General features: G+C 37.0%; 1 protein-coding gene across 1 annotated transcript; it reads right to left on the bottom strand.

Moving 5' to 3' along the window:
• Positions 1–429: 429 nt before the first annotated feature.
• Positions 430–2,190, bottom strand: LOC113781650 (UDP-glycosyltransferase 92A1-like). The gene has a single exon (XM_027327608.1). It carries the CDS (start codon positions 2,159–2,161, stop codon positions 545–547), a length of 1,617 nt encoding a protein of 538 aa, XP_027183409.1. The 5' UTR covers positions 2,162–2,190; the 3' UTR covers positions 430–544.
• Positions 2,191–12,857: the final 10,667 nt, after the last annotated feature.

The raw sequence follows: 12,857 nt of genomic DNA, 5'->3' as shown, positions 1-12,857 counted from the left end.
AGGTTATTATTAAAAAACATATTGCGGAGGTTTTATATATATAAGATAAAAAAGTTATTGGACGATGGATTCACGAAAAACGTAAAAATTTTTAAAAGAAAATGATAATTCAAACAAAAAGTGTACCTCGCCTATGAAAAGAACGTAGCTAGGGTATGTATTTCGCTTTTAATAATTATTTGATCGATTTAATCAATTTTTCTCTTGAGTGCGCTTTATTCCTTTTTTTTTTTTTTCTCTTGAAACATTTCGAAAGAAGATCGTATATTTCTTTCTCGGTTGCTTCTGTGTCATCTATACAAGCCTACAAATCAAGCCCGGAAAGTTATCAGCCCCACGCCCCTCGGCGATATCAGAATGGGCAGGCCCCTCTACCCAACACAAGGAAAAGACAGATTTCACCAAAAAAACAAAGAAAAGACAGATAGCTGTGTGGCAGACAATTTGCAATATACTACTCTCTTGGGCAGTCCATTATCAATCTGTCAAACCAATAGATATTACAAATGCTCATATGATCCGTCTCTTCATATCGATAATCTGCTTAATTCTTCTTGACTATAGCTTCAAGAAAGGACTTCAAAGCAGCCACTGAACTTGCTGGAAAACCATTCTTGAATCTGCTTCTTACCGCCACTGCTTGCTTGTGAACCTCTTTGTCATCCAGCAGAAGGTCAATACCTCCGATAATGCCATCCTTTTTGACCATTTCTTTTGGATCATCACCTGTCCGCAACATATGCCCCGCCTTCAAATGTTTTACGACCAATTTGGCATTATGAAATTGGTCACCCCTGATTGGCCAAGCCAAAATTGGGACTCCCCGGGCAATGGATTCCACTGTAGAATTCCATCCACAATGAGACAAAAATCCACCAAGAGATGGATGGCTCAAAATTAGCAGCTGTGGTGCCCATCCATTTATCACCAATCCTCTGTCACCGACATTCTCTTCCAACCCATGTGGATAGAAACCTTCTTCTTTAGTTTGTGAACCGGATTCATCACCTATAAGACCAGGTGGTGGACCGGTTCTTCCCGAATTCGGTGGAATCACCCATATAAACGGTCGGTTCAACTCCCCTAATGCATGGGCTAATTCCGCGTATTCCTCCAAGCTAGGCCCAACTTCACTACCAAATGACACGTAAATCACAGACTGATGTGGTTTTGAATCCATCCATTGAACCACCTGGTCTTCTGTGTAATTCGACTTTCGATTTAATCTAAATTCACCGTCATGTAAAATTGAACCGCTTGATTTCCAGTACTTTTCGGGCAAGAGCGGGCCCACACCGTAGACCGGTTTATCAGTCTGATCAGCGATATACTTGATAAACGGATGTTCCAGATCATTACACGTATTGAACAACAATGCGGACGAACCCTCCACCTCATCTAACCATCTCCGACTACTCCCGGCCCCAGGAGGAGGGAATTTCATCCCATTAGGTGGTCCATTCCCTCCATCTGGTCCATTCGGTCCAGCCATTGCTGGCCCACCTACATCTCCACCATGTCTACGTGGCCCATGCTCCTGCCTTTTAAGATCCGAATAACTCAGCTCCATGTCTTCCGGTAACCCATCAAACTTTCGGATCTCACCTGGTTTCATATCACCCACCTGAGCCTTCCAACCAGCATGTTCCATAGCAGCAGAGCAAGAACCAGAAGTAAGAAAAGAAACTGTCGGTATCTCAAACTTCACAAAAAACTCATTGCTCCAGCTCATGATCACATCAAGCACGGCACAAACGGGTCGGGTCTGACCCAACTCCCCGCACCTTTGAGAAAGGTATGCTTCAAGTCCACTTCCCATTTGCTGATGGTGGTGGCGAAGTGGTCCGGGTCCTGGGCCAAATCCGGGTCCGGTTCTCGATCCATCTAGCATTTCAGGCAGTGATGCTGGTGGTGGTGTCATCTCCGATGGTGGCGGCAGCGGAGGATGCGGTGGAGATGATGAAGGTGAGTTGGGAATTTCAACCACTTCAACCAAAGAAAGTCCCCTGAGAGAGGAGGGAACAGATGAAGATAGATGAGAAGGGATGATGAGGATGGCTTTGTAGTTATAAGATGAGAAATGCTTGCATAACTCCATGCATGGGAAAAGATGGCCTTGCCCAAAAAATGGTACAACCAAAATTTCTCCTCTAGCTTCCATGTTAGCAACTTCCTCCAAATATGCTTATGTTAAATCTTCAACCTGCAAAGATTTCATATTGTTTTTGAGTATTTATAGAACACAAGGAGGACACGGAAACTTGAAGCCAAAGCAAAGAATAACAAATTTTAGGATTCATACGTTTTCGCACAGTTAGTGTACTTAGGTTTGACTGTTTGGTTGGAAAGGGATGCAACATTAGTGTAGTATTTTGGAGGATTTATCGTTACGTTTTAGCAAAAAAAAATGGACGGTGACTAGCATATACATCCAAGTGTCAACTGTGAACAGGCGATTGATATAGTAGTAATTTATATAGATTACGAATTAGACTAAAATTAACAGGCAACGGCACTGCTTTTACATTTTTCAATGGCTAGGGATGTTGATAATTTGATATTTTTCTTTTTTAAAAGAAAAGGAAGATAAAGGGAGGTAATCTGGAAAAAGTTGCCCTTAAGGCTTGTGGATAATTTTTTCTGCTGTAAACAATTAAAACCCCATTTGAAATAGAATTTTTTTTTCTATGAGTGAATTTTATATACATTGATACTGTATATATTATTATCGTTAAATTCATGACATATGTGTAAAAATTGGATTTCAAATTCAGTGTAGGAAAGATTAATCTTTTTTCTACTAAGCAAAAAATAGGACTATATTAGCGGATAATTGAAGTCTAAGTAGCAATTAGCCCTTGTATCTTAGACCATGATTTATCACAATTTCATGAAGCTCACGCGTGCACGAGCTCTATTTTAGGTCTTGCTTGAATTGCTTGTTTCCGTCGAAAAATATTGTTATTTTTCGTGATCACATTTCCCTATCACCTTTTTCCCTCACATATATCAAATCGTTACAGTAATTTTTTCATAAAAAATGACGAAAAATGCAATCCAAACACAATCTTAGTTTTCAAGCTACCAGTCCAATAAGAGTTGGGAGACTTTGCGTTTCTTGGATCCAAGACAATCCCCGAGTCTTAGTTGCTAAGCAATAACCGACACGGACGAGATCCAAACTGAATTGACATTGGTCGGTGTCGGGAATTCACATGAGCAGTACACTGCTAAGTAAAAGTTGGGTAAGCACACACGGCAAGAGTGCAGGTGTGAGGGCCAAGGCAACTGATTGTTTTTCAGACAACGCGTCTACGCAATCTTGCATGTGCAGCATTCAAAAGTTGTCCGGCTACTTTCATCAATTGTAACGAAGGAGCATCAAACCAACTTTTTTGCCTTATGCAAGTTCGCCACTAAAAGGGATTTAAATCATTCTTTGAGTCGTGAGTCGAAGTATTTAAACCCCACATTTTGACGTGTCAGAATATGAGCATGTCTTTCCTTTAACTTCTTATATAATTTAATTGGATTCTCTTTCTCTTTAGAATAGGATAGTATAAATATGGTCGACCGTTGAAGAAAAGAAACAATGAAGGAGAATCAAATTTTCCTTTATTAAATAGTGATATCATGGAGTGGGGCGACAAACTTTATCTATTCGTGTTAAAGTATGGTTTAGAATCTGATAGGATGACTAATTAACCATTATATTGGAAATTATTATTATTATTGTTATTATTTGGTGCAAGAAAGAAAGCGGAAGTTTTTACCCGCTTTAGCCAGTGAAATGCATTCAAATAATCCTAAATTAATGACTGCATAGCAATTACCTGCAGTCCAAATCCCATAAATATGTTCCTTTCCGATCTTTGTAATATTGAAATGACATTTAATATGGCTATACGAGCTTTAAAATAGAATTAGAATTGGTTTTATTTCCTACCCTACTGTCTTTAGCTTCAAGTTTTGTATAGAGGGGAAACATATTACTTTGCTATTTATTAATTTGAGAAGTTTACTAAAGCATGGAGATGTAGCGAAACTTACTGAATTACTGACCAATTAATTAAGCAATGCTTTTCATTCTTTTTTCTTTAAAAAAAAAAAAGACACAGCGAGTTTCCAAGAATAATTTGAAGAATTAATAATATGTAATTTACACGATTTGAAAGCCACTTCAAAGGACAAAAGTGAACAGAGGAATTTTGGAGGCAATAACCTTACGGAAAACGAGAGGGCGAATGCCGATCTATTCCCTTAGGCCCAAGGGCCCCTCGGCCAATCGTCACTCGACAGCTCCGTCCTTAGCCCGTCTAGCGTCCCGGAAACTGCATGGAAAAGAAGATCAAAATAAAAGCCACGTTCGGGAAACAACGAGGAAAGTGCAAGGAAAGGCAATTGAAATGAAGAACGGTAGCGTCAACTGTTCGAGTCAATGAACCATTAACCAAGACTTTGTATTGGGGTTGAAATTGTTTTTGGGCAGTTAGAAAAGGGACACGGATAGTTGGAGCCAAAGCAAAGGATAACAAAATTTAGGGTTTATGCTTTTTCACGCACTTGGTATCCTAAGGCTTGATTACTGTTTGGTTGGAAAAAGACGCAGTTTTAGTGTAGTAATTTAGAAGATTTATCGGTACGTTTGCATGCAAACGGACGGCGACAAACATATGCGCACAAATGCCAACTGTGAAGAGGGGATTGATATATTAAATTACAGATAGAATAGAATCAACTTGAGAATATGATGTGGTTTAAGTGATTAAAAGTTTCTTTACTTATGTCATATACAAAATCTTATATATATTGACACTGTATACAATATTACCGTTAGATACATGACAAATATGTAAACGTAATTCAAAATTTATATAATTGTTACTCATTCATCGCTAACCGTATATACACTATCAGTGTTAGAAAGATTAATTCATATTCTAATTTCTCTTTTATTAAATTGATAGACTTCATAATCGGTACGTACGATACCCTCTTCTATTATTTTATTTTTTGAATTTATCACTTTAAGATTAATTTACATAGTTGTTACTCATTCATCGCTAACCGTATATACACTATCAGTGTTAGAAAGATTAATTCATATTCTAATTCCTCTTTTATTAAATTGATAGACTTCATAATCGGTACGTACGATACCCTCTTCTATTATTTTATTTTTTGAATTTATCACTTTAAAAAAGAGAAAGTGTAATGCGGGAGATTTTATTGTCACTGATGTAAACATAAGTGTGTACCACCCCTTTTTATTTTTCCATGGCTAGGGATGTTGTTAATTTGATAAGTTTTTTTTAAAAGAAAGGAGGATAAGGGAGGAAAAAATCGGTCTTAAGTCTTATGGACAATTTTTCCTGTTGCAGACAATTAAAAACCCATTGAAATAGAAAATTTTTCTATTAAGAAAAACACAGAAGTCCAGACAGCCATTAGTCATTATACTTTAGACCGTGGTTTATCAATTAGTTTTACAGCTCTCTATTTTGGTTTTCAAGTAACCAGTCCAATATTATTGGGAGACTCCGCCTTTCTTGGATACAAGACAATCCGAGAGTCTTAGGCCTTAATTGGATTGCTTTTTTTTTTTTTAAGAAAATTTTTAAAATTTTTTCTGAGTACATTTTTCAATCATTTTTTTTCTTCATATACATCAAATTGTTACAATACAATTTTTACAAAAACTTCAAAAAATAGCAGTTAAAACAACACCTTAGCTGGGAAGCAAAAATTGACACAGCGAGGATCCAAATTAAATTGGCATTAGTCGTTGTAGGGTATTCACATATGCTACACACAGCTAAGTAATAAAACAATGGAATGTTGGGTAAGCGCACACGTCATGAGTAAAGGAGTGAGGGCAAGGGAAATGATTGTTTTTTTGGCCAACACTCAACAGGATCTATACACAATCTTGCACTTGCTGCATTCAATTGAGACAAAGACGTCCGGCAACAACTTTGATAAAAAACTGTGTCCAAGAAGGAACCTTACCAATTGGCTTAAATCAATTGGTTGAATAGTAGTTCTTCGTGGGTCTCTCTTAGATTGCTTTCGAGCCGTTCTTCGATTAACTCTTGCGTCTGTTTAAATTCGGTGAGTGTGTGTGGGTTATTTATCGATTTCGATTAAAAAACAAGAAGGATCAAAGTTTTCTTTGTAGAATAGTGATATCATGGTTTGGAGTGACAAATATACCTTTCCTTGTTAAGTATAGTTTAGAATCTGATAGGATGACTGATTAACCATATTATAGGAAATTTCAAAGTCACGAAATTTGGCATTGGCTTGATGATTGATATGAATAACAGCTAACAAGTACGACTTTCAATTGAGTTTTATGAGTCGAGTTTTGGCAAAAACTCACAAAAGAAAAAAAGATTTTCGAAATTTTGAATTTCGGGTTTTAAACTTATATTCTAATGTTCATATGCAACTCACAAATATATTAGGGTTTTGGGTCTATATTAGGTTTACTCCAAATTCACAATTAATGCATAATTATATATGGTATATGTTTAATTTTATGTATTATTATATAATGATGTATAACATTAATTTGTTACATTGCAATATGTATAGTTATAGATTTTATGCCTTATTTTATAAATTTTATACATACACATGAGTTTTATATAGCCCTACTAACAAACGCAATATTTTCGACCAAAATGGTGCCAAGTGGGCTAGCAATTTTGTGTAATTTGGATTCTGGACTCAAGTTTTTTTTATTTTAATATTTTGAGTAGGAGGATTTCGAATCCGGAACTTCTCATTATACTCTTTCTTTTCGAACCATCCAATCCATCCCTTCTTCCCCACCTTTGGAACTCTTTTTTAAAAAAAAAAAAAATTAAATGTGTAAGTGAGAGGGTTCGGATCTGAAACCTTTCACTTATGTCTCTTCTCTTCAAACCATCCAACTCATCTCTCCCCTAAGGACTCACTTATTTGATTAAGTGTACAATAACATATTTAATATATTTTTGGTAATCCAAATATATAACGCCAAAAGTTTGCCTTGCATGTACAAACACTTAAGAGTCACTTTGTGTGTGTTTTTATTTTATTTTGAATAGGTAGAGTTACGACTTAATGAAACAACTGATAGTACAACTTCATACTGAATTAAATCTGAAGAAGAATAAAATCCATTTATTCGACAGCCAAAATTGACCCAAGGTCCATACTCAGATTATTTCAAAAGGTTACTAATATAACTTTGTTTTTCATGCATTCTAAAGCAAATTACCTATTTAATTTAGAGTAGATCTTATATACACTTACAATATATACACTATTACCGTTTGATTCATGACATATCTAATTAAGCCACAATTTGGCTAATAAAATCTCTTAAACCTTTAAAAGCAGCCAGAGAACTAGCAGGGAAACCATGCTTAAAAACTTTGTTGCGCAGTGCTTTTGTTCTCTCATTCAATTCTTCGTCACTCATTAGTCTCTCAATGGCTTCAATTATATCATCTTTTATTAAACTAAACTACAACTACACCGCCCTAAGTCTCACATAGGTCAGAGGTCCCTCTAGCCAATTTGGAGAGGCAAATCCACAAGAAATGTGACATGCCATTTATTTATGAATTAATGAATTAATCTTTCGTTCACTGTAAGTATATATATTGATGGGGCTTAAGAAAATAAGAAATCTCCAATGCTGACATTATAATGTTCAAGTTTGGATGGATTATTTAACAAAACTTAAAATATAATAAGAATTCAGCTTGATTATTAATCAAGCAAAACTTAAACAAGAATTTACTAGAGTTGATCTTAAAATGTATTGCACTATAAATTTTTGGTTTAGACTTTGTTTGGTTAGTTTAAAAATAAATTTTCAACAGATTCTAATCAAGCCAAACTCGTGGTCGTCTGCTTAATGCTTATCAAGAAAGAACTAAAAAATTCATTGCAAGAAAATGATTTAACATAGGAAATATCAGCAAAAGACTTATCATACAGTTGAACAATAAAGGTATTCGCCAGTGGCTTCAACTAATTTTCAACTAAACTTTGTTCAATAAAATTCGTAAAAGCATCATATGCAAAATTGGAGCTACTTGGAAAACCATAACAAAATTTAGAACAAAGAATTGCTGCATTTTTGTGAACCTCTTGATCACTCATAATCTTCACCATGCCCATTAATTTAGCGTTCAAAATTTGATCGCCCCTAATGGGCCATATGCCAATATGGGCACCCCTATGCAGACGGGCTCAAGTGTTGAGTTCCACCACAATCTGATAAAAATCCACCTATTGATGGACGGCTTAATATCAATAGTTGGGGTGCCCATCCTCTTCTGATCAAGCCCCCATCACCAAATTTGCCTTCCACATTTGGGTGGCCTGAACTCGGCCCGGATCAATGGCCCAAATGAAAGAGTGGGTCAACTTTCTAAAGCCCATGCTAACTGGGTATATTCCTCTTATGTAGGATCCACTTCACTGTTAAAGGCTACATATAGGACAGATTTGTTCAATTTTGTATCCAACCAGTGCACTACTTGCTCTTCACTATAGTTGCTTTGGTGCTTGGGCTGTCTAATTTGGGTTTCACTAATTAATGACTTGGGTGGTATATAGGGATGGCAATGGGGGCGGGTGCCCGCGGGGGGCTCTCGGGGCGGGGGTTGGGGCGGGGGGGAATTTTTTCCCCCCGCTTAGAAACGGGGCGGGGGGCGGGGGAGTATACCCCCGCCCCATCCCCCGCCCCGCCCCCCGCAAAACAAAAAAAATATATATATAATTATATATAATATGTAAGTTAATTAGTTATAAACTTATGATAATGATATTATTAGTTAGATGTATTATATAATGTATATTAGTTTATGTAATATAATTGATATTATCAATTATATGAATAATTCTACATGTCTACTAATAGAATTTATTAATTAGTTATACTAAATTTACTAATACATTTATACTAAATTTCTAATTACACTTAATAGAATAACACTTTTTTCTCAAAAAAAAGCACAAACACAATAATGAATTAGTGATTGCATTTGTACTAAAAGTGAAAACTTGACTATTTTAGTTATATTTATTTCATCATATTGGATTGTATTCAAATAACTTATGTTTGATTGTTTTTATGAGTTTCAATTGTAAAATTACAATGAATAATAATTTGGTGATGTGTTAATATTTTAGTACTTGATTATTTATTAAAATTTAATTATAATAAAATTATATAATAAAATTTTATTAACCCCGCAGGGGCACCCGCGGGGGAAGCGGGGCAAGGCTGGGCGGGGCGGGGGGAGCAGGAGGCGGGGGACGGGGCGGGGGACGGGGGGAACTAATAGGCAACGGGGCGGGGGACGGGGGAGGGGTCCCCCGCCCCAACCCCGCCCCGTTGCCATCCCTAGTGGTATAGGGGTGCAAACGAGCCGAGCCGAGTCGAACATTGAACTTATCGAGTCAGGCTCGACTACTATACACACAAGCTCGAGCTCGAGTTCGAACTCGTCGAGTTCGAGAAAATTGAGCTCAAGCTTGACTCGACTAAGTAAGAAGCTGGCTCGAGTTCGACTCGATAAGTCTCGATCTACTCAACTCGACAAAAGCTCGAAATGGCTCGAATTCAGCTAAAAAATTCCTGTCACTAAACATAACCAGTTTTATTTAACCTGACTCCAATAGCACGTTTTAAGCTATTCAATGCCTTGCAAACTTGAATTTAACAATTCCAAACATGAATTAAAAGTAACAACAAACAAGTTCTTCATTGTCCAATAATACATGCACGAAATCAGAAACAAATGTCCACAACTCCACATACATAATTGTTTCACAATTTTTCAATTCAAAGGTCCAACACCTCAAACAAACTCAAAAACAAGGAACAAATAGTTTGAAATCACTCGAGATTAAGTCCTCCAGCAACCAATATAGATTACCTAAAAACATGAAGAGTCTCAAGGTATAGGTAATAAAATCTCCTTCTAAAATTATCTAGATCATCACCTTGACCAACCTCTTGATTCGAAGTTTGAGCCGGGGCTTGTGTATCACCTTCTAACCGCTCTTCTTCACTTCCTAGTTCTTCATTTCCAATAGAATATTCTAGCTCCTCCTCATTGTTATTTCCAGCAGAATCACCTGCCGATCTAACTAGTTGTGAAGAAATATCTTGAGGAGACATAGCCATATTGTGCTTGTGCCTAAATTTCAAACAACAAATAAGAGTAATTGTTTTTCAACACCGTTGGGCTTGGTAAGTAACAAAATTGCAGGTTGAAAGTAAGCATAAACTTTTGCAAGAACTTTCACCGAAAGTCTTGGTGTGATGGAGAAAGTAAACATAAACTTTAAAGACATGAACTAGCCTTGTTGATGTCTTTTGCAAGAATTTTCACTGAGAAATACAAAGACCAAAAAAGTGTGATCCCAGTCATTTTAGAAGTCATCATTACAATACATCATTACAACAGCATTTTAGAAGTCACCATTACAAAGACCAAAAACGTATGAAAACTATAATGATTCTAGCCGTATTATTGATGGAAATTTTGATGGTATGCCTTGTTAAGTAGGGGTATTTATGTAATTTCACATAGCTCGCGAGCCTTCATACAGATGACTCGAACTCGACTCGTGTTATAAATGAACCGCTCGAACTCGACTCAAGTTCGGTATTGACCGAGCTTGAGTCGAACTTTGACCGAGCTGCTCGGGAGCAGCTCGGTTCATTTGCACCCCTAGGGTGGCACCCAAAATTTCGCATGCAGGAGTGGCCCCATGGTAAATGTCGGCATGGCCGTTTGATTAGCCACATAATCGATAAATGGATGCTCCAGACCATCACACGTGTTGACCATCAAAGCAATCGAACCTTCCATTAATGGCACCCACGGTGGTTGATCACCCGGTCTAGGTGAACCGCCAGTACCCGAAGCACATTAGGATGGCGTGTGAAATCACAGTATGTAAGAGGCATTTCCTTTGGTAAGCCAGGGATGGTATGCACTTCACCCCGGCAACTTGCTTTAGCCTGGGACTTCCACGCACCCCACTCCATGGCGGCTGAACACGGGCCGAAAGTAAAGAGGCTGACAACAGGGTCACCATGCTTCCGAAAGATATGTTTGATCAAGCCCATTCGAAAGTCAATTATGACTCACACTAGATGGGCTGAATCTGGGCCAGTGGACCTACTACTCAAGTGGGCCTCAAGGTCCAGGCCCACTTGCTCTTGGGCCATGTTGTGTCTAGAGAAGGGTCGGCTGTGATGAGGAGGGGGTGGTGGTTGAAGGGGGAGGGAGCGGAGGAGGAGAGGTTGGAAGGGAGTACAAGGGTGGCCTTGAAGTTTCTAGAGGAGAGGTGTTTGTATGGTTCTATGCAAGGGAAAAGGTGACCACAACCAGAAAATGTAATAATAAAAATCTCTTTAGTTGTTGTCATGCGTTTAGATTGGTTCTGATATTTGAGAGTCGTGAGAGCTTTAGCACTGAATGCAGAAAGGAATTTGTAAAGAATGGTGAATGATGCCTCAGAGGATGTGAACAATGAAGAATATTAAACTTGGAGATAAGATATTAAGATGTGTAGGCCATCATGAGGCCAAAATAAATTGCATATTCACGAATAGGATACTTATTGAATCCTGCCACTAGTGTGGGTGTAAACGAATCTAAATAAATCAAATATTCTTATATTTAAGTTCGGTTGATTATTTTGTTTAATTTAATTTGTTTATTTCTCGAGCCAAATTCAAACAAACTTTTATTGAGTTTGAGATCGAGTAATTTGAATATTCTATATGTAAAATTTTACTTTTATGCTAATTGAGTTGAACTCAAAAGTTTATAAAATAAAAAATACTGTCTCAATTTGATTTGATTAGTTAGTGAATCAAATTCAAACAAACTCGTAATTGAGCAGAACTCGATTTGAGTATCGAGCAGCTTGATTCGCTTTTCAATCCTAGCCACTTGCTCCTCCTCAATGTCAAAGTGTTAAATAACAAGATGGTAACAAAAAAAAACAAAAAAAAAATCACACCATTCCTAGACGGTAAATCAGATAAATGGAGGCACACACACACACACAGGGTAGCTGTAACAAAAAATTATTTGGGGCCTAACAACATGCAATAAAGTTTTCCATGAAAATATTAGGGTAGCTGTAATAAATTGATCTAGGTTCTACTAATTTTATTTATTTTTTTAGTTGCTTCCGTCCTAAACCGCTTTGGGTTGCCAGATAAAACATCAATGAATCACGAGTTGGATTGTCTCTTGACTCTTTTGTTTGGATCACAAGCTGGATTGTCTCTGGTTTGGTTCTATTTAAGTGATTCAGTGTCAGATCATTTGACCATAAATATGACTCGTCATTAGTATTTTGGGTTTATTGCTAGTTTAGATTGCTATTTTCTAGAGGTTATTATTAAAAAACATATTGCAGAGGTTATATATATATAAGATAAAAAAGTTATTGGACGATGGATTCACGAAAAACGTAAAAATTTTTAAAAGAAAATGATAATTCAAACAAAAAGTGTACCTCGCCTATGAAAAGTTCGTAGCTAGGGTATGTATTTCGCTTTTAATAATAATTTGATCGATTTAATCAATTTTTCTCTTGAGTGCGTTTTATTCCTTTTTTTTTTTTTTTTCTCTTGAAACATTTCGAAAGAAGATCGTATATTTCTTTCTCGGTTGCTTCTGTGTCATCTATACAAGCCTACAAATCAAGCCCGGAAAGTTATCAGCCCCACGCCCCTCGGCGATATCAGAATGGGCAGGCCCCTCTACCCAACACAAGGAAAAGACAGATTTCACCAAAAAAACAAAGAAAAGACAGATAGC

This window comes from Coffea eugenioides, chromosome 8, assembly GCF_003713205.1.
Source record: "Coffea eugenioides isolate CCC68of chromosome 8, Ceug_1.0, whole genome shotgun sequence".
NCBI classification, from domain to species: Eukaryota; Viridiplantae; Streptophyta; class Magnoliopsida; order Gentianales; family Rubiaceae; genus Coffea; species Coffea eugenioides.
This window is presented reverse-complemented; position numbering and strand designations above follow the sequence as displayed.

Bases quoted from the DNA above. Each gene is read 5' to 3' on its own strand.
- LOC113781650 (XM_027327608.1), bottom strand. From the start codon at position 2,161: ATGGAAGCTAGAGGAGAAATTTTGGTTGTACCATTTTTTGGGCAAGGC.